General features: G+C 33.2%; 10 protein-coding genes across 10 annotated transcripts; 6 read left to right on the plus strand and 4 right to left on the minus strand. All coding sequences in view use genetic code 12, as the record gives it.

Annotated features, from left to right (window-relative positions):
- Positions 1-12: 12 nt before the first annotated feature.
- J8A68_000522 (uncharacterized protein) lies at positions 13-5,145 on the minus strand (the record flags this gene model as incomplete). The annotated part of the gene is made up of 1 exon (XM_049409286.1): positions 13-5,145. One exon carries the CDS (start codon positions 5,143-5,145, stop codon positions 13-15), a length of 5,133 nt encoding a protein of 1,710 aa, XP_049266131.1.
- An 881-nt stretch (positions 5,146-6,026) lies between these two features.
- On the plus strand, positions 6,027-7,490 carry J8A68_000523 (glucose N-acetyltransferase; the record flags this gene model as incomplete). The annotated part of the gene is made up of 1 exon (XM_049409297.1): positions 6,027-7,490. One exon carries the CDS (start codon positions 6,027-6,029, stop codon positions 7,488-7,490), a length of 1,464 nt encoding a protein of 487 aa, XP_049266132.1.
- Positions 7,491-8,163: 673 nt separating this feature from the next.
- Positions 8,164-9,039, plus strand: J8A68_000524 (uncharacterized protein; the record flags this gene model as incomplete). Its single annotated transcript, XM_049409308.1, has 1 exon — positions 8,164-9,039. The coding sequence occupies one exon, from the start codon at positions 8,164-8,166 to the stop codon at positions 9,037-9,039; it is 876 nt and encodes a 291-aa protein (XP_049266133.1).
- A 1,311-nt stretch (positions 9,040-10,350) lies between these two features.
- Positions 10,351-11,103, plus strand: RHO3 (Rho family GTPase; the record flags this gene model as incomplete). Its single annotated transcript, XM_049409318.1, has 2 exons — positions 10,351-10,381; positions 10,454-11,103. 2 exons carry the CDS (start codon positions 10,351-10,353, stop codon positions 11,101-11,103), a joined length of 681 nt encoding a protein of 226 aa, XP_049266134.1.
- A 206-nt stretch (positions 11,104-11,309) lies between these two features.
- J8A68_000526 (uncharacterized protein) lies at positions 11,310-11,759 on the minus strand (the record flags this gene model as incomplete). Its single annotated transcript, XM_049409329.1, has 1 exon — positions 11,310-11,759. One exon carries the CDS (start codon positions 11,757-11,759, stop codon positions 11,310-11,312), a length of 450 nt encoding a protein of 149 aa, XP_049266135.1.
- A 1,632-nt stretch (positions 11,760-13,391) lies between these two features.
- On the plus strand, positions 13,392-14,234 carry MRPL10 (mitochondrial 54S ribosomal protein uL15m; the record flags this gene model as incomplete). Its single annotated transcript, XM_049409341.1, has 1 exon — positions 13,392-14,234. The coding sequence occupies one exon, from the start codon at positions 13,392-13,394 to the stop codon at positions 14,232-14,234; it is 843 nt and encodes a 280-aa protein (XP_049266136.1).
- Positions 14,235-14,275: 41 nt separating this feature from the next.
- Positions 14,276-15,130, minus strand: J8A68_000528 (uncharacterized protein; the record flags this gene model as incomplete). The annotated part of the gene is made up of 1 exon (XM_049409352.1): positions 14,276-15,130. The coding sequence occupies one exon, from the start codon at positions 15,128-15,130 to the stop codon at positions 14,276-14,278; it is 855 nt and encodes a 284-aa protein (XP_049266137.1).
- A 1,943-nt stretch (positions 15,131-17,073) lies between these two features.
- CKA2 (casein kinase 2 catalytic subunit) lies at positions 17,074-18,063 on the plus strand (the record flags this gene model as incomplete). The annotated part of the gene is made up of 1 exon (XM_049409363.1): positions 17,074-18,063. One exon carries the CDS (start codon positions 17,074-17,076, stop codon positions 18,061-18,063), a length of 990 nt encoding a protein of 329 aa, XP_049266138.1.
- Positions 18,064-18,175: 112 nt separating this feature from the next.
- On the minus strand, positions 18,176-20,065 carry ABP2 (Abp2p; the record flags this gene model as incomplete). The annotated part of the gene is made up of 1 exon (XM_049409374.1): positions 18,176-20,065. One exon carries the CDS (start codon positions 20,063-20,065, stop codon positions 18,176-18,178), a length of 1,890 nt encoding a protein of 629 aa, XP_049266139.1.
- A 741-nt stretch (positions 20,066-20,806) lies between these two features.
- On the plus strand, positions 20,807-21,250 carry J8A68_000531 (uncharacterized protein; the record flags this gene model as incomplete). Its single annotated transcript, XM_049409385.1, has 1 exon — positions 20,807-21,250. One exon carries the CDS (start codon positions 20,807-20,809, stop codon positions 21,248-21,250), a length of 444 nt encoding a protein of 147 aa, XP_049266140.1.
- Between the last annotated feature and the right edge of the window lie 124 nt (positions 21,251-21,374).

Consider the following 21,374-nt stretch of genomic DNA (forward strand, 5'->3'; position numbering starts at 1 on the left):
ATTATACACTAATTAATATCTAGCCTTCTTATCATGTCCTCTACCAGGACCAAAATTATCCGGCTTTCTCTTGTTATCATATCTGCTGCCAGGCCTGTTGTGATATCCATCATTACGCGTATACGAATCCCTTCCATTTCTGTACCCACTTGAGTTATAGCCATCATTTCTCTTGAGACTAACAGGAGGGGGTGGTGGCGGAGGTGGTGGTGGTGGAGGAGGGGCTTGAGATGAAGTACTGGCTCTATTGTAACTTGATTCTTGCGATGCACTGGTCCTATTGTAACCTGATTGTGGTCTGGTTGGCATTCGGGTTGACAGCCTGTCGTTGAAGCCACCAGAATGAACCAATACTTGCTGAGGTGGCAAAGGAGCTCTAGAATTCAAAGGTTGTTGTTCGGGAGGTGGTAATGGTGTCCTTGATCTAGGTGATGGTTTATCCTGTGGGGTGTATGGAGCCCTTGTGTTCCTTGGACGTTGTGGTTGCATTTGAGATCTTCCTGTTTCTTGAGGTCCTAGAGGAGCACGTTTTGCCACGCTCGATCCATGACTGTGGCTTTTTCCTGTAAGTACTTCACTTTGACTTGGTAGTGGGGTTCTGCTCTTTATTGCAGATACAGGTTCTTTTTCCTGTTGCGTGGAAAGATTGGTGGCCAGTTCGTCAGTCGCTTGGCTTGGGGATTTAACTGGAGAAACCTCTTTGCTTGCAAATTGTTCTGCAAATGCTCGCTTTACTAATGATAGCCTTGATTTTAATTTGGTTGGTTTTTCTTGTTCTTTCTCGTTTTCGTTGTCTTTCGCTTCCTCTTTCTCTTTCTCTTTCTCTTTCTCTTTCTCTTTCTCTTTCTCTTTCCCTTTCTCTTTTTCTTCGTCCTCTTTTGGTTTTGTGGGTGGATGTGAAATTGTCAGAGGTTCTGTTGGACGACTTGTGGATCCACTCGATCTTTGGAAATCTCTTCTTCCACCTTGGAAAGGAGGTCTTGGTGCAATTGCCTCGTTTTCCTTTTTGCTTTCTCCTTTAGTAGCGGTATCTTTTCTGTTTTCTATTCCTTTGGATTTTTCTTCTGTTTTGGTTTCGTTGGAAGCTTCATTCTTGTTGGCTCTGTCAAACTTATTAGTCGGTTTGCCTTTTCTTTGACTATTCGTCTGTCCTTTGGAATTTACATCGTCTTCTCTTTCGGATTCAACACTCATTTCTCTTGGAGTTGGAGCATACCTCGAGTAGTTATCATATTTACCTCTTGAACTAGTTGCAGTCAGACCTCTTGAATCTGGTCTTGGAGCAGCTTTTTGAGAATCATAATTGAGAACCTTTCTCTTCTTGATTTCCTCTTCCTTCTCACGTTCCTTAGCCAATCTTTCCTCTTCTGCCTTCTTTTCTTGTATTTTCTTCTTTGCTTGTAACTTCTTTTCTAAAGCTTTTCTCTTCTTTTCTTGTTGCGCTTTTACCAATTCATTCTTCTCTTCATCACCCATTGGAATAAAGTCCCAGACGTGGACCCATTCTTTGGATCTTGATTTGACATGTCCTACTAATGCACCGGATGCTAATTTCAAGTCTTCTCTCTTTTCAATTGCGGCTATCTTTTCAAGCAATTCCACGACTCTTTCACAATGGTCTTCAACTGTTGGATAGACACCTAATAAGTTCTTCAAAAACGTGATTGCATTACCACGGGCCATGTATTCGGTAACACCTAAAGCAGTTTCAATTTCTTCCAAGATTATGGAATGATATTCGAAAAGAAGTTTTCTATATTCATCAAATCCTATGATATTACCTTCTAAATCCATTATTGACCCAGCTTCTTCAAAGCTTGATTGATTTGTCCATCCTTGTAATGTTCTCAAAATATCCGAAAAAAATAAACCTAAATTCTCAGCTTCAATTGGACTTAAAGTGAACAAAGTACCAAACAAAATCTTATTCTTAATTAATTCATCTAACAAACCAATTAATGAATAGTTATTTGCTTTCAAGGAATGTAATCTAAAAATAAAACGAGCAGAAAATACTGCATCAAATGATGAATGAATACTTCTTGGTAATACACAACATTGAAGGAAGTTTTGAATTTGAATCTTTTGACTTTCAGATTCTTCAGCCAAAAACCAATTGGATGATTGTGCTTCTAACCTTGACGTTATTAAATTATTATGGTTGGCATGTGATTCATTGTCTTTTGGTAAAATTTTCAAATATTCTTCATTTTCAGCTAATTCCCTTCTCTGTCTTTCGATGGTGGCCCTTGGAATATCTTTATCCCTAACATTAATAGAAATAGAATTTTTCAATCCTTTATTTCCAACTTCAAGTTTTGCGATTTCTGATTCATAAAGTGACTTGGAATAATTAATATCTTTCAATGATAATAACCAGAATGAAACAATTAAATCTTCAGATAAGAAATCAAGAACATTATGTTGAACAATATGTGGAATTTGTTGTTTAAAAGTTTCCACCAAATTATCCAAAGATTCTTTATTATTCAATAATGAGTCGGTAATAATTGGTCTCCAGAGTTCAAACGCCCATTCTATAGGTACTTTGTATTGTAAATATAATTCATCAATTGGTAACAACATATTTTCGAATTCATCGACATCTCCAAAACAACTAACAAGTGTAACAAATAACTTAATGACAGCATTCAAATCATCACTCCTACTAGCCAACACTTTCAAGTGTGTCTGTTCAGTATTGTAAATTAAATTACTGGAAAATTGACAAAGCAAAACCAAAAGCTCATTTATTGCATCTAATTCAATAAAGCATTTAACAAGATGTTTTCCTGAAGTTGTTCTTTCAAATCTCAAATCATTGATTGTACGATAGATAATTCTTTGCAAGGATGATCCACAATTAATCATATCAATTTGATGTAATGTTAAATTCGTTATTGTCTGAATACCTCCCATTGATATAAGCATTTCTTTCAATACTGATATTCCAATGCTCTCCTTCGCATGGAAAGATTTCAATAAAAATGACAATATTGTTTGAATGTCGATTGCCTTGGGGTATCTTTGACAAATTTTACCGATAAATGAAGCTAATGATTGGATCCATTGTCTTTCAACCATACCATCATCTTGAGTAGCACTTCTTCCTTTCGCGGTCAATCTCATTAAAATAGCAACGGTTAAATTGTCCCATCCATAACTATTAAAATATCTAGCAGTTTCCACTACTAAAGTATTCAAATTGTCATAACTTTCAATTTGTTGTAAAATGGTTAATAAACAAGGTAATGGGTTTGAGAAACTAATTTTGGCCAATCTTCTCATCATTGGACGAACGTTTTCCTTAGATAATCTCTTTAAAACATCCTTTGTTGATTTCTCTGCTCTATTATAAGCCATTTTTATCAATGGATTATTTTTGGCTAGGACGGAATACATTTCACCGTATACACTAAATCTATCTTCAAGTGGATACATCGCCAAAATCGCATATGCTTTATCTATTGCTATTGAATTCTCCTCAATTAAGGGCATTGCAGGAAAAATGAAATTTCTAAAATAGTGGAACCAACGCAATCTAATTTCTTCATCTTCTAAATTCTTCTCTAAATCGTTATGAACAATTTCACAAACTTTAATGAATAATTCCACATTCTTGGCTAAATTAACACCTGAAAACTTGAGAAATTCTTTTGATACATCAATAAAACTATCTATTGAATTTATTACCGGAAGCTTGTCTGACCAAGCTTCATAAAAATATTTAAACTTTTTAAAAGCAAAGTCTTTAATAGTTGCCTTGAAAGAAAGAAACTCTGAACTTGGAAAATCTTCATAATAGACACCATTGTGAGGTCTTGAAAATGTTGCTTTTAGTGGCTCTTGCAACTCACTCAATTCATCTTGTGAAAAAATCTGAATATTCTTAAATAAGGGATCAATCATGGCTTCAAAAAGTCTGTTTATCAAGATTGGGATTTCTTCATCTATTTGTGCTAAAAATGGATATTTTGTAAGGATAAATATTGATGGCCAATAGAGACCATTACTTAGGAACACTCGCAAAAACTGGAATTTAAAGTTCAAATGTAATAACTGTTCCAAAGATTTGGGTTCGATCTTTTCAGTTGCGTTTTTACCTTTATTTGTTTTGCTATCCCCTTTTCCATCTTCATCTTCTTCTTCTGCTAAAGGTGCTGCTAATGCAAGTGCATTGGCTCCTGCTTTCAATACTTCCTCTTCTAATTTCTTTTGGTATTCTTTCTCTAACTTACTCATTTTTTCATCATCCGGTGATATGTATTTATAAAGTGATCCAAAACTAATGAAACCTTCTTTTATCAAGCAAGCTACTAGAAGCTTAAATGTCTCAGGTAAGTCTTTTTCAGAAGGATAACGCATGATTTTTAATCCCAATATTTTTGCCGCCACTTCATTTCCACCATAAGACAAGGTTGAGAAAGAAGAATTATCACTTTCAATAGTTGGCCACCATCTTGATCTTCTTAATAATTTCAATGCGAATGAAGGTCTTGAAACAATCACTATCGAATATAGTTCCAAAAGTAAATCAAGACATCTATTTGGGTCCAAATTATAATGTCCAATCAATTTTTCAATCACTTGAAGTGTATATTCGAGTTGGAAATCAGTTGAATCTGAAGTAAATATTGTATATAATTCCACAACAAATTTAGAATAACCTTCAGTTTCTTCATGCAATAAATTGAACTTCTTTTGGGTATAGAATTCATCTCTTATTCTACTGTTTAAACTTTTAGTTAATATTGCTTTAGGTACAATTTCCAGTTCTTTAAGGAAATCCGTATTTATATATAATGCAATTGTTTCTGGTTTCAAAACATTTTCTTTTCTACTAATCAATAATAATAATTGTCTTAAATTAACTGTAGGTGGGAAAGCATTTAATACTTGACAAAAAATTCTAGCAATATCATCACTTTTAATTGATTGAACTAAAAATTCAACTATATCATCTAACTCTACTTTATTCTCTTCCAATGTAAGTAATAATTCTGTAAATAATTGGGCAACGGTATTTTCACTTTCAATATCAGTTTCATCATAAGCTTCCAACAGTTCCATCAAATATTCCATACCACTTCCATGAAATTCAGCAAGAACTCCATCTGAGAAGTAAGTAAAGGATTGCTCACTCATTTAATCCCTTTGATGTTACTCGATGTTTTGATAGTGAAGGGGTGGGAGGGTTAAGAGTTATGAGAAATAGCTGTTGTAAGTTTTTTCAAATGTGAACACAGGAAAACCTAAAACAGAGACGGTCGTGTAATTGCAAAAAGTGGTTGCAAAAAGTCTTAGACTGTCCAAGATTTCTTGACATTCAGAAGCTTAGCAAAGGTATAAACAATCATGAGGTATGTTATGAGTCTTCTAGATTAGATAGACTTCTTAATTTATATTTTTGATTCAAGTTGAGAATGATTTCCACTGTTAATTGAAAATCAACAACCTGTAGACAAATCTTTTACTAGAAATCATACCAATTTTTTTAAAAAATTATTCACCCTCTAACACCAAAAAATTATAAATAAACTAGAAATTTTCCTTTATCACAGACTATTTTCTGACAATACCTATCCAATGAACCAACTTTAATTCCTTGAAACCTTCTAGTTAACTAGAAAAATTTCCCAAAATTCCATCATTTATAAAAGTGAAAAAATCCAAAACTCGAGAAAATCCGAGATAGTTTAGTGGCTAGAATTACCGTTTGTCGCATGGTAGACCGGGGTTCAATTCCCCGTCGCGGAGCATTTTCACAGCGCAAATGGTTTAGTGGTAAAATCCAACGTTGCCATCGTTGGGCCCCCGGTTCGATTCCGGGTTTGCGCATTCTTTTTGATATTTTTGAATACCTGATCATATTAATGTTATAGATTTGTAGATATTTCAATTTTTGGGGCTGAATATTGCGGTATTAACGGGATGTGTCAAATCTGGTTGAATAATTTTTTTTTGGTGTGAAATTTCATGGGATCTCATCTCCACATTAGATAGATCTAATATTAAGGGGAGGTCAAATGGTAAAGGAAAACACAACACAACGACAAGGTCGAAGGCAGAATTCATGGTGGAGGTCATTTAAAAGGAATTGGGAATATAAAATTGCAATATTTATAATTGCTTATTATTTAATTTCCCACGTTGTTTTAGAAACCACCGACCGTGTTAAGGAAAGAGGATTGAACAAACGACTTCGAGTTCTTCCGGAAGTAGTTATAAATTATTATGGAACGAGCAGGGAGTTTGATGATAAAGCATTCAATGTTAATAAATTTGCATATATGCAATATGCTACCAATTATGATTATTTGAATTTGGCAATTCTTAATTTCATTCATCTTAGAAAGGGTAATACTCAGATTCCAAATTTGGTGATATTATATGATGAAATTCTTCAATTTTATTCGTCTGATAATTGGAGTATGTTAGTACAATTAGCAAATCAGTATAAGATCGAACTACGTCCTGTAGGTTTACTTAAAGCAAATTATGGGGACGATACAACTTGGGCAGCATCTTTCACCAAATTCCATATATTCAATCAAGTTGAATATGAAAGAATTTTATATTTTGATTCAGATTCTATGTTTGTTAAGATACCTGAAGTAAGAGATATCAATTTTGAAACTTTAGATAGTGGATATGGAAATGTTGATGAATTATTTAAACTCCCTCGTGATATTTCATTTGCATTAACCCAAGCATATTGGATAAATGATGTAGTAGAAGGAAGGTCCCAATTAAAAACAAGAATCAAAGTTGAAATTCCTGAAGAAAGAAGATATAGTCTTAGAATGAGGAAGATTGTTTATGATTTACGTACTTGTGAGAATCCAAGTGAAGAATTTGAATTACTTCCTGAATTATTATATGAAGATCATAAGTTTAATAATGTTGATAATTTCTTTGCCAATCATTTTATGATTATAACTCCTTCTAAGAAAACATTCAATCGATTGATGAAGTATGTTTCAAACCCATGGTATTGGTCATTTACTAATCGCGCCAATTTAAAGAAGAAAACTGATTATGATATGGAAATCTTAAATAAATTCTTGGATAATGAATTAAGATCAAATAATAATAAGCTTAAGATTGGAATTCTACCCCATCGAGTATATGGAGTCTTAACTGGAGAATTTGGGGAAGAATGGCATGAAAGATTTGTAGTTGAACCTCAATATTTACCATTTATCAAGAAGAGATCAAATAAAGGATGGGACGCCATGAAATTCTTTAGAAAGATTAAAGTTGTCCATTTTTCCGATAGTCCAATTCCAAAGCCCTGGGAAGATCAAGATAATACATGGCCATATAATAATAATAAGATATATTGTAAGTATGGTGATATGGAGAAATACAATCAAGAGTATCCCACTGAGTTTAAGCCTAGATTGATTGAAGATTGTGATAGTGTTGAGATTTGGAATTGGTTTAGAAATCAATTTTACAAGGCAAGAGAGGGTATGTGGTTTGTATAGTTTGTATTTTATATAACTATCTGCGTATTAATAGAACATATCAGTACCGAAACTTCATTTGGTTAATGTCAAAGTAATCTTTCAACATTAGTATGTAGTAATATTGTAATAGTAAGAATGACTGAGCTTTAGTTTATGGTGGGCTGTGGATAAATTAATCCACACATTTTTGGCAGCCAAAAAAAATGAATCGTGGGTTGCTAAGTAAAGAATTGTAAAGTCGTGTCGAGAAGAAAAAAGATAAAACGCGAGATCAAAATTTTTTTTTTCTTAAATTCCTTTTTTTTGATTTCTAATTTTAGAATTTCAACTTACCGCCTGTCTGTCTCCTTTTTTTTTTTCATTGTGTAAAACCACAGCCTGATCTTTAGCTTTTCTTCCACATTTTTTTTTTGCTAACTATTTTCATTCTTTTGTAACTAATCAACATTTAAATCCATCGTATTTCTATCAAGGAATAAAGAGAAGACAAACCAATAGAAAAGGAAAATCCAAATCATTTCCACTTTCATCTATATTTCCAGCCTCATTTGCCTCGCCTGCTTTTTATTTAGTCTTGGCGATTTTACGATCCCTTACTTGAAACTCGAAAAAAAAAAAGTTTATTTGATCATTAACACTTTCAGATCAAAATCCATTTTACAAAAGTATCACAACTTATAATAACAACAACATGTCCTTTGGTGAAAATATACCCAGTCCTACAGTAGACTTTGCTGTTTCTGAAATCACCGAATTCGTTATGAAGAGAGATATGCCTGATTTAAATAGTGATTTGCCAGCCTTGGCTGATGGAAGTACATATACTACTCCAAGTATTGTAGTTCCAATAAGTGGGAATAATCCATTCATAATAAGAGAAAACAATCCAACTGGTACTGTCTTTATTGCCGTGGGTGCTATTGTTGGTGCTATCTTATTAGGGTTCACCTTGTATCATTTAATTGTGTCTGTAACTGCATCTAGAATGGCCAAAAAGACCCTGGCTATGGATAAAAAAATTTATGAAAAATATCATCATAATAATTCTACCGCTTATGGATTCACTGGTGGTGTTACTCCAACTTCTACCACTTTTAATTTTGGTCATGAAAATCATGGTTCTATTTCTAAATTACCATTAATGAATCCAAGTAAAGTATTTAGTGGTAATTTCAATGGATCTCAACAAGGTGATAATTCCACTATTTACGCTTCTGAAACTAATGGTGCAGCTACTGATAAACGTGATTTAACCAAGATGTTTATTTCCCCAACTGCTGAAGTTATGCAACATAAGAGAGTTAGAACTTCTCAATATAATCCTATTTTCTCAAATGCATCATTAGCTGGATCTACTGCCAATTTAAACAATCCTGGTAATAGACATTCTCAATTAGTCCCAAGTTTATATATGAATATGGAAGCTAATAATAGTGAAGATGGACTTAAAGAAGGTAGTGAGCATCCAGCATATTCAATAAATTCATCACAACAAAACACACCAGGAAGAAATAATAGAAGAGCACTTCCTTCTATGTATCTTGAAGATTTGATCGATCAGAAATAGGTAATACCATAAAAAAATAAGGAAAATTGAAGAAAATTTGGAGGATGTTTGCAACACAGAAACGTAGATAGTTATTTAGACAATGAAAGCTGTTCATAATTACATCCCCAATTTAATCAATCAGAAACTGGCTATGTTTTATTTGTTTTGGTGTTTCGATATTGGATGGGTTATAGAGAGAGTATGTGAGTTTGTACTTTATATGAATAGGTGATTGTTAGTTATTTGAGAATAAAAATCTTATCTATCACTCTTACAAAAGTAATTATCACTTTCGCAGCCAATAGGTTCCAAGAGAATGTTCCATGGCGTCTTGTAATTATTACTTTATTTTTTTGCAATCAAAAAGCCGTTTCGGATAAATTGAGATTTAAGCTTTTTGTCAATATTAAACCTTATTTTTCTTAGAAGTTTCCTAATGAGAAGCTTCTATTTTCTACATTTCGTCAATCGTATATTTAAACGAAATACATTTTATATCTGCCAAAAATATGATTCTGCAAGTCAGATTCGTGTATGACAAGATCTACTGTATCATGACCAATTTTCACATAGTAATTTCCATGGAATGATATTACTTTGCGGTGGCTTTCCATCGTCATTTATGTAGACGAAAAATTATTCTGCGTGTGTACTAGTTCACAATATCATTGTTTCACGAAATGCCTGGGCTCCTGCCGACCCGATTGTTCTATCAGGTTGAGAGAGAATACGACAGCGCTGACGATAAAAGATATCAGCAACAATCAGGAGTTTGTAGTTACCAAGTAAAGCTTTCATGTAAACGAAATGAAAACAAACGAAAATTTGTGTGTATCATCAAAGAATTTATAAACCCACACAAATTTCGTTAAAACTTTATTGGAAGCTTCTCTTCTTTAGGTCAAGTGGATAATACAGCTTCATTACAATACTGAAAAGAACATACCCTTATATTACTACTCTGAAACAACATAAGTCATATCAAATAGAAAATTAAACTTTGATTTTTAAAACAACTGAAGAATTTAAACGGTTTTGGTTCTTTATACGAAGTGGTACTGTAGATCAATTAATTAAATAAATAAATAAAAAAAAGACACCTTAAAATTTTTTTTCTTTGAACAACATTTTTTATAAACACATCAAATCTTTTAAATCACATACCAAAAAAGGATCAACCATCCAAATCAACACAACTATCTTAACTTGACTAGCTAACTTGCACATTTAGAGCCTAATCTATTTCAAGAGTTTTACATTTTACATTTTACTATTATTATTATTTATTTCTACCATTTAAAATTTATATAGCATCCAATTTAATTAATTATGGGTATTTGCGGTGGAAGTCCAAAAACAAGTATGTATCAAAAAGATGAAAGAAAATCAGCATTATGTCTCATTCTGATTAACTAACGCGTTTATTTTCTAGTTCAACGAAAAATAGTAATTCTAGGTGATGGTGCGTGTGGTAAGACGTCACTTTTAAACGTGTTCACAAGAGGATATTTCCCTCAAGTTTATGAACCTACAGTATTTGAAAATTATGTTCATGATATTTTTATTGATGGTCAATCAGTACAATTATCATTATGGGATACCGCAGGACAAGAAGAATTTGATAGATTACGATCTCTTTCATATTCAGACACCCATTGTATCATGTTATGTTTTTCAGTAGATTCACCTGATTCACTTGAAAATGTTCAATCTAAATGGGTTGGAGAAATTGCTGATCATTGTGAAGGGGTTAAATTAGTATTAGTGGCTTTGAAATGTGATTTAAGAAATGATGAAGACGCAGAGGAAACTGCTCCTCTACAATCAAACCATAATAATAATACCTTTAATCCATATGCATCATCATCAAATGTATATCAACAACAAAAGAAATTGATTACTTATGAAGAAGGTTTAGCAGTTGCTAAAAAAGTTGGTGCTTTAAGATATTTAGAATGTTCAGCAAAGAAAAATAGAGGAGTTAATGAAGCATTTTCAGAAGCAGCAAGATGTGCCCTTACCGCAAAACCGAAGGGTGCTAATGATAATGAACCAAAGAAAAAGGGTTGTGTTATCATGTAGAATAGAAGAAGAAGAAGAATAATAAGTTTGATTTAGGAATTATGTTTATGTATATTCCCTCAACAAAATACCCATAATTTAGAATAGAAATCCACCCCCTCCTTATACGTATATGGACACCTTTAATATCACATTGTATTACTAATGAATCTAAATTATAATTATATTTACATGACTTTTGTACATCTACTACTTACCCAATATTTCTAATTCGTAAATGGTTTATCCAAAGGTTCCTTCCGTTCATCCCAAATATCTTCCGAGCTTCCCTTAGCTTTATCTTCAAGTACTCTCTTTTTGAAAAACTCTTGGATCAAAACCCTCTTCTCTAATTCTTGTGGATTCATTTCATAAACCGGTTTTTCTTCCATTCGTGTCAATGTACCATGTCTCATTGCAAACCATAATTTTTCACGTTGACGAGCACATAAATCTAAACTTCCATATCTAAAATAATTCTTTCCTTGTCCACCAAAGGAAAAACAAGAAAGCAATTCATCAAATGCAGTCGTTATTGCCACTTGTGATGGATAATCTTTATTTTGATCTTCATGAAGAGTTTTCGTTATCGTTTGTCTTCTTTCTTGAATATCTTTGGGTGAATCTTCAAATAATTTCCATAATTCGTTTAATTCCTTTTCACTATCACTGACCATTATATGTTTTTCTGACTTTCTATATATCTTTATTCTTCAGAACTAGTTGATGAATATACAAAAAAGAAAGAAGAGTCTTTTAAGTCTCCAAAAAAAAAAACTTGGAACATCAATACTAAGTTTTGGAAAATAGATTGAAAAAAATCAAATGCCTTCAGCCAGATTCGAACTGACGATCTCCTCATTACTAGTGAGGTGCCTTACCAACTTGGCCATAAAGGCTTTTTTTCGACTTCGAAATTTCCACTTTAATAGCTCCGGAATTTTAAAACTGATTTTTCGCTCATAACTTCCTTAAATCGTGGATTGAGTAGAATTTGAATGGGGGAATTGGATATTGGAATACAAGTACTACAAAATGAATTCAAAAATACTTCAATGAATTAATTTTACGTTCATTTTATGGTGTTCCAGTGTATTTGAATTTTGTATGTGAAATCTGAATTTTTTCGGTAGAAAAAATTTCGCAACATTTCTGCAACAAGAACTTTGGTTGCAAAGCTATTCGGGGAACACTTCTTTTTGCTATGGAATTCCAATTCAGAAGGAGACTTAAATAGAATAATATATTGATGACTGGAAGAATATATTCCAAGTTTCTTCAATTTCGTTTGTATAGACGAATCAAAAAAATCGGATGGAAAAAAAGTTCCTTGCTTGGGAACTTGACCATCAGAATATCCCAATAGAATGATATCCATAGACCCTATATCCTTTTATTTTCTAAATTGAACTTTGGTTTTGAAAGCCTATTTCTTTGCAACATAGTTTTGCAATTAGAAGGGTTATATAACACATAATTGGAACGTGACAAGGCCATGAGTTTTCTCTTGTCGAAATGGGGTTCCCTACATAAAGGACCTTCTCCAAGGAAAGACCAATTGCCGTTCTCCAGAGAAATAAGCAATCAGATAACTGATGTGATTTCTTCACAGCTAGAACTAGGACGTGGAAGCGGATGGTTGTCGGTCGCCACATAATGTATGGCTGCAAAAAAATTGTCTCTGGTTGGTTACTAAATAAATGTATTTTATCATCCCAGATCTGTTAGAATCCTAGACAGATGATCAGAATTGGACCCTTTTCCAATATAAGTAGAATTGTAAAGATTACAATTCCCAAGTTTAGAAACGGATTAATTGCATGCAAAATAATTCCTCATGCATGGATACAAAGCTCTCCTATCTTTCGTGGGAGACTTGGGATATCAAACGAGGATCCAACGAGGATCCAACGAAAGATAAATTAAGGCTGCAAACAATAATAGATGCCATAGTTCTGAGTATTGTTCAAACTTTTGCAGCTTGTTGGCTGCGCGAATTTGTTTTCTCTCTTACAACTATTTTCTGGAAAACACTCCGGGAAATATTTCAGGGAATCTCAAAACCAATAATACTATATCTCAGTCATAGGCTAGAATGGTTTATTCAAATTGGAATGACACCATAAAGAATGCAAAACTTGAAAGAAGAATTGATTCATTGAATGGTCTACCCAGCATACAAACCAAAATGATTTTTTCGCACGACCTCAATTTCCAGATTTTCATCAAAAATTTTTTTCACACTGATTTTGACAACCATTACCGTTAGAATCAGAAGAAGCAAAGCAACATCTCTCAAACTACAAACGATGATTGGTTTAGGAGAGAGCTTAATTCAGAGATTGAATCTCAATGGAGCCAGATTTGTTAACAGCATACGTTATTCCAGTTTCTTAGGTCATTTGAACCCAGCCGAAGGCTCTGTTCACAACTACAAAAAACTTGGTCGTGGTGCTTCTTCAGGAAAAGGTAAAACCGCCGGTAGAGGTCAAAAGGGTCAAAGAGCCAGAGGTTCGGTGCCTATATGGTTCGAAGGTGGTCAAACTCCTTACTATAAAAGATTTCCTATTTTTGGTATGAAGAGACCTCATGCCAAACAATTCAATGAACTTAATATGACGAAGATTCAAGATTTCTGGGATACAGGAAGAATCCCATTGAAAGAAAATGAACTTTTGACTATAAGAGTTATGAAAGAATGTGGATTAATAACAGGTACCTTGAAAGACGGGGTTAAGCTTTTAGCTGAGGGTGCTGAAAACTATTCCGTACCATTAAATATTGAAGTTTCAAAAGCTTCTCTAACTGCTATTGCTGCTGTTGAAAAATTAGGCAAAGAGATCACAACTAAATATTTCACTAAATTGTCATTAAAGGCTCACATAGACCCTGATTACTTTTTATTGACGAGAGGATATGTCCCATTACCTGCTAGACCAACCCATAGAAGAGATATCGATTACTACTCCAATCAAGAAAAGAGAGGTTACTTGGACAAAGATAGATCAATTTTATTGGATCTTATTGGTGATAGAACTAGAACAGCTAGGAAGGTTAGCGTAAAGGAAAATCCACTTTTAGAACAATTGAAGAATGCATCATCAAAGAAATATGAAATGGAAGAAAATATTGTTAAATTGAGTGACCTTTAGATATTTACTTGTTTATACTATAACCTGTACATAAAATAATTTTAATTATCTATATCTACAAATACCTGTAAGAGACCTTCAACTATAACTTGTATATCATTCAATCGTATCGATTTATTGTTTGCTGACTTCTTATGGAAACTGTAATTATATTTACGAAGTGAGAAAAGAGTTGCCTTGTATGTCATTTGATGTATCTCTTTGATTGCCAATTTTTCATTAGCTGTAGCACAAAGATTTGCCGAAAGCCCTCGTATTCTTAATCCAGATAAAATGACCTTGTTGACCGCACTATTAATTTGATCTTGGGTAGTGAGAACCAGTGAGTTATTCTCTTGAGATGGAGGAGTGGGTACTAAAAATGGATTCTGACGCTGCTTCTTCTTCTCAAGTACTTTATCGAAGATTTGTCTCGACACCTCCGTGGTGGCTGATATTGACGGGGTCTTTTCTTTGGAAAAGCTTAAAATTGAATTAACTGGCAGAGACGCAAGGTCATCCAAATCATCTAATTGATTTAAGCATGTGAAATTCAACATCATGGCCCTGATAGTTTTGGATTCAAAGTCGAAATAGAATACCAAATATGTATCATTAGTGACCTTGAATAATAGTCCCAAATGGGAATCTGGATTAGTTAATGATACTTTTACCAAGTGATTCTTAAAATAATCATTAGTGGAATTATTGCTGGAATATATACATAATCGATGATGACCATAAAAAAGGAATATCGGTAACCGGGTATAGTTTATGTAATTTCCAACTTTATGCACTGATAGATTTGAAGTAAATATTTGAGTCAACTCTTGAGTAAAATTCAGGGTATCTGACCATAATTGCACATCATCAATTATATTTGAGTCATATAGTTGAATAGTAGTTGCGAGATTCATAAGTCATGAGTGGGTCTCTTGTATTTGTCACCTACTAGAGTATCAACGTATTGATTGTTAAATATTGGCTGTTCAGTAGTACGCGAATGCCCAATTGTTGAAATTTAAAGAGGGAATATTTTTTTAGACCGGAAGTCGAGAATCGTCACATGATCGTCTCAAGTTTCGAGAACTTTAATGGCTGCAAAATTTTCAGAAGTTTTGAAAAGTTGTCGAACATACGAAGAAAGATTTAGCCAAATATTTCTTACACCTTCTCAACGACAATTAGCCAAACCCAATCATTTAAGATATGTCAGGTAATGGAAGACTATATTTTTGGAGCAACCTTATTTTATTGTGATAGTTCTTCGCAAAAGCAACCTGGAAGCCTCGAGCGGTTTGCACAATCAGAGAGGCTCCAATCGAGTCTGTTCTATAATCAAAAATGATGGACCCGGTTTTATGGATGCCAGAAATAAAACACATGCTTGGAGGTCTATATTTTCTTGAGACCTTGAAAATTGCACTTACGAAATGGTTGGTTGACACAAACAAGGTGACCCAGAATCACACAAAGCATTCATGTTCTTGGAATAGCCTTCGTTGAAAATCCGTGTGTTCTTACTATATCCATGGTGTACCTTCCATCCTCTCAAAAGTTTGAGGATTGGCAAAACCATTTACCACATTATATTCCAAGAATCGTATTGGTAGTTAATTCTTTCGAATAGGAACTAATTAGATACTAACTATTCATCACCTCAGAGAAGATCACAATATATGATATCTGGAATGCTATGAACCAAGTTCCAGGTACTGAGAGCTGCTTTCGGAACTCCAGAATCAGATTGGATTCCTTCAGCAAAATAATAGATTTTCAGTGACTCCGTTAAATAGAACAAGATCCCACAATTTCAGAAAGAAACTGGTGACAAAAGTTCTACATCTACTACTCTTGGGTGATGCGACGACACAGCCAATCATTGTTTCACGATCTTGCATTGTACGCGGCCATCAAAGACGTTAAATTTACTTCAAATATACACACATTAATGTTTCTTCTTGACGACATTAGCTAGGTATGTTAGAGAGTGATTAGCACAGAACAATAATATCGAACCTTACGATGTGCAGTTAATTTTACGTTACTTGAGACTAATTTAGAGTAATATCTCCACCTTTGAGGAAATTCTCTAACTTCCAACAGATTTCTTTCCAAAAGCTCATAAAATGCCTCCAGCTCAGACTTGGACATTACCTTCTTTAATATCCTTAGATATGATTTGGACACGGGTTACGAGTTCATTGACCAAGCAGTAATAGTAGCTTTGACACTTATCCCTTCTGCAGTATATGAGTGGTTCAACGTCCCTGATATCCTAGCATTATTGTCTTGAGTTTTCATCATAATTGAGTATTGAGCCAGCTATAATTCTAAGAAAAATTGTTAAGAAATTTGAAAGTAGGTGAGCCGCGGCTGCAACGCCGATGTATAGTGTACACCAGTAATGAGTCGCCGAACAGCCACAAGTAGAGAGCCAAAAAAAAAAAAAAAAAAAAAAAAAAAAAAAAAAAAAAAAAAAAAAAAAAAAAANTTGTTGAATTTTGTTGTTGGCGGAGGAGAAAATGAGTGTGAGAGGAACGACAGAAAGTCAGAAAAAAAAAAAAAAAAAAAAAAAAAAGAAATTGACAGAAAATAAAACATGGCCATCTAAAAAATTTCCCGTCAAAAATCTCACACCCCAAAAAAAAAACGTTCATCAAGAATTAATTTACAACGAAGAGGATTAACCAAAGGCAATATAGACAATCTCTCAAAGGATTATTAATATAAATTAGACAACCAAATCCAAATAGATTTTAATAATAAAAAAATAGAGAAGTTTAGATTAAATCACTTTTTTTAATAATATTTAATTTTGCATTTCATCATCTAGAGACAGAGACAGATACTTACAATCATGTTGAGTACAAGTACACGAGTTTATTCAGTTGCTAGGGTTTATGCAGATGTCAATAGTAATAAGCCTACAGATTATTGGGATTATGAGAATCATAAAATAACTTGGGGAGATATTAGAAATTATGAAATTATTAGTAAAATTGGTAGAGGTAAATATTCAGAAGTATTTCAAGGTGTTAATATTTTAAATGATGAACCATGTGTTATTAAAGTATTAAAACCAGTTAAATTAAAGAAAATCTATCGAGAAGTTAAAATATTACAAAATTTAACTGGTGGACCAAATGTTATTGGGCTTTTAGATATTGTACGAGATGAACAATCCAAGATTCCAGCATTAGTATTTGAAAGAGTTAATAATGTTGATTTTAGAGTTTTATATCCAAAGTTTACAATTAAAGATATCCAATACTATTTCACTCAATTATTAATTGCATTAGATTATTCACATTCAATGGGTATAATTCATAGAGATGTAAAACCTCAAAATATTATGATTGATCCATTAAATAAAAAATTACGATTGATTGATTGGGGTTTAGCAGAATTTTATCATGCTGGTATGGACTACAATGTAAGAGTTGCTTCTAGATATCACAAGGGACCAGAATTACTAATTAATTTACAACAATATGATTATTCACTTGATTTGTGGTCTGTAGGTTGTATGTTGGGAGCAATCATTTTTAAAAAGGAACCTCTTTTTAGAGGCGATTCAAATAACGATCAATTGGTTCAAATAGCAAAAGTTTTAGGAACAGAAGATTTAATGAAGTATGTTAACAAATATGGTATTAAATTGAGTCTGGAATATGACGATATTTTGGGTACATATCCAAGAAAACCATGGAAATCGTTCATAAATAATGATAATAGGCATTTAATAAGTGATGAAGTGCTAGATTTGATTGATATTTTATTGACTTATGATCATCAATTAAGACCAACTGCTAAAGAAGCAATGGAACATCCATTTTTCAAGATATAGATAGTTTACTTTTTTAATAAAGCATAAATTGTATAATAATAAATTAATAAATTAATACCAAAGAGAAAGAAAAGTATAATACATTAAATCATAAACACCTCTAACAGCTTTTTCAAAGCTTGAATCCATTTTCAAGCTTCTCAAAGAATCCATAAATATCATTAATCTTTCCACTCTTGTTTCTAGCCGAAGTAAGGTTCATTGGAATCTCATCAAACACATCTTCATCAAAGGACAGGAAATTAGAAGAGCTACATGACACCAACTCAAACTCCGATTCACTAGTTGACGATGTCAGGTCAGTTTTATTGGGAATTAATTTCATGAATAAATTCAACTTATTCTTGGGGAAGCCTCCCGTAACAATGCTATCCACAAGCACCTCGTTTAATTCTTCTTGTCCAAATTTGTCAAACTTCAAAAGCTTACTCCGAAATAGTTGATAAACCTCTTTGTTAGCACTTGATTCTGGTTTGCTGATCTTGGAACCCGGTGTAAACATCTCCGATATATTCTCATTACTAGTATCTATCAATTCTAGTAAGAATTGTAGTTTATCATAAAAACCAAACAAATAGTCAAACATCTTCTGACATTCAAGTTTCAGGGGTTGATCTAACACGCCTGGCATTTGATCGTTTATAGGACCCAATTGGACTCCCTCATCGTTATTAAGCAAATTATAAATGACCAGCACTATTTTTTGCAAAAATACACTTTCTAAATCCAATAATTGATTCAATTTTGTTGATATGGGTTCAATACTGATTTGTTTGTTGGGGGATATGTATTCAATATCTCCAAGGTGCAGTAGATCTCGTTTTATGACACTTAGATACTGTATTATTTCAGGATATGATTGATACAAAATTTCGGGCTTGACACTAAGACCGAACTCTTCCCATGATTTAATAATCCGCAACATATTATCCACTAGCCCACGGAGTTTAGAATAATCGCAATTTAGTTGATCCGATTTAACTCTTCCATTGATGCTGTCTTCAAGTAATCGAAGAAATGACGTGAATTGATTCACAATATGATTGTCATCAGTCAATTCCATGAAATCAGTCAAGTCTTTCTGTAGTTTATTTAAATTAATAGTGATTTTTTGTAAAGTTAATGACGATTTCCTTTCATATTTTGTTTTTAGCCTATACGTAGATACAATGCAATCAATTACATCATCATATCTTTGTGAATCTAATATCTTCATTTTCTCATATGTCAGATCTACTTCAAGAATTTGATATAATTCCAGGAAATATATCATCATACACTTTTCATCTGGTGCTCCATGTTCAAAATACTCTTGGGTTATAAAGTCAGGTATTGGAAGTGCCTCTTGGATATATGTAAAGGTTTCTGATAGATCCAATCCCTCACTAATATGTTCATCATAATGCGAAATAATATCGTAAACTAACTTCTCAGGATTCTTCTCAATTGCCCAATCTCGGGCGAAGTTTGTAACCTCTATTCCACTCTTCTTTGATAAAATTCCATTAATCCACTCTAATAATCGATTTCTAATATCCAGTATACTTGATAATTTCGTTGTGTGTTTTGATTCGCTAAACAAAAAAATTGACCAGATCAAGCATATGATAATTTTACAATCACCATCAAAGATATTCTCAGCGCCAATATAACTTGTATCTATATTCAAGGAAAGCCTAAGAAACTGTAGTAGATCTTGAATTACTTCAATTTTATGTATTTTAAAAGTTGGCTTCTTATAAATCGGGGTAAGATAATACAACTCCAAATTCTCTTCAGTCCCATCAATATTTTGACATGCTAGGCTTGTTTCATAAATAATCCTATTTATTAGTTTTATAAGAACCAAACCATCCTGAAGATCACGGGATAGGTTATTAATAGAACTAGGAATGTTCGTATAGTTGGATGTTGGGGTTTGGGGGTCAATAGAGTCGTCCTCTAACTTTCTATTCACCCATTTTATTAGCGAGCGCTGTAATAGTGTATCCTCATTGGACATATTATGCCTCTGTATCATGTTTGCATAACTTAAAGTTCCTTGCTTTGTAATAGAATATTGAAAACTAAGACTGGGGTATGGAGATAAATCCAATAATCGGAAAAGTAGCCTTATTTAATTAAATCTGTAACGAATGATGGAATGATTGGTGAAATTAGACGAGGGGGTCATTTAGATCCAGCCATCCATCTTTGTTCGTTTGATCGTGTAAATCGGATGCAAAAAAATAATTCTTGGTTGTTTAATAAAATTTTGCAATAAAATTCGCGCATACAAATTTTATTCGCGTATTTAGATTCGAGAATGTAAATAGAAGAACATCGTCTGAAAGCTAGATTTGGGGTCAATATAAAGAAGGGGAAATCTTAGATTTGGCAGATGTGACCACTTAATATTTATGGAAGCAGCCTAAGTTGTATCAAGAAGCGAAGACAAACTTCCTGATATGGCCTCCGTGGGATCATTCTTGGGTTTAATTAACCCTGCCGTAATAGGAAACGTAACTTGCCATAGGGTAATCTTAGCTTCCATACGATGCGTCTAACGTGGTATAAATTGCTACTTCATAAAGCATCTCGTAACTCAAGTCTTGTAGCATCAAAGAATTTGCATGCTTTTGATCGATACTCTATATACAGGCGAGAATTAGGCAAAGATACACGACTATTAAATCAAGGGAGAAATTAACCTCAAGAGTGATGACTTAACTATGCTTAACTCTAACCAACAAGAAACATAAAAATGTCCAACGAAATAATAATTGACGAACCTTTGACTTCAAATGTTCGTCCAGCTAGCGATTCATTAATTACTATCCGTATTATCAAGTCTTTTCCATATAGAAATGTTAAGAATTACATTGTCAAAGATATCGATTTGAAAGGAACAACTCCCAAACAATTATTACAGAATATTAAAGATATCATAAGCACTATTGGTGCATTGAGACCATATCGTAATATTGAATATGATTCAATCAAAATCTATACCCAAGCCCATGGTACAAAATCAATGCATTTAGTTATCAACTTTGAAAACGATGAAGAATGGGTATTAGTCAATAAAGAAGTTAACGGTGATGAAAAGAGCTTATGGGATTTAGGTGTCAGAAATGAGACCGAATTGAGCTTATTTCATTGGGATGATTACGTGGCTTATAAGGAGAATCCAGAAGAAAAGTGGTAATGATTTTGACTTGACCTGTTAGAGATTGGTCTAGATAAAGTGTACAAAGTGTGTATTTAGTAAAATAGTAATAGTTAGTAGAATAGTCTGGCGAAGAAAATATAAACATGTATAATAAATAGTA

This window comes from Hemisphaericaspora subhashii (genome assembly GCF_019202705.1).
Source record: "Hemisphaericaspora subhashii strain CBS 10753 chromosome Unknown scaffold7, whole genome shotgun sequence".
In the NCBI taxonomy this organism is placed as follows: Eukaryota; Fungi; Ascomycota; class Pichiomycetes; order Serinales; family Debaryomycetaceae; genus Hemisphaericaspora; species Hemisphaericaspora subhashii.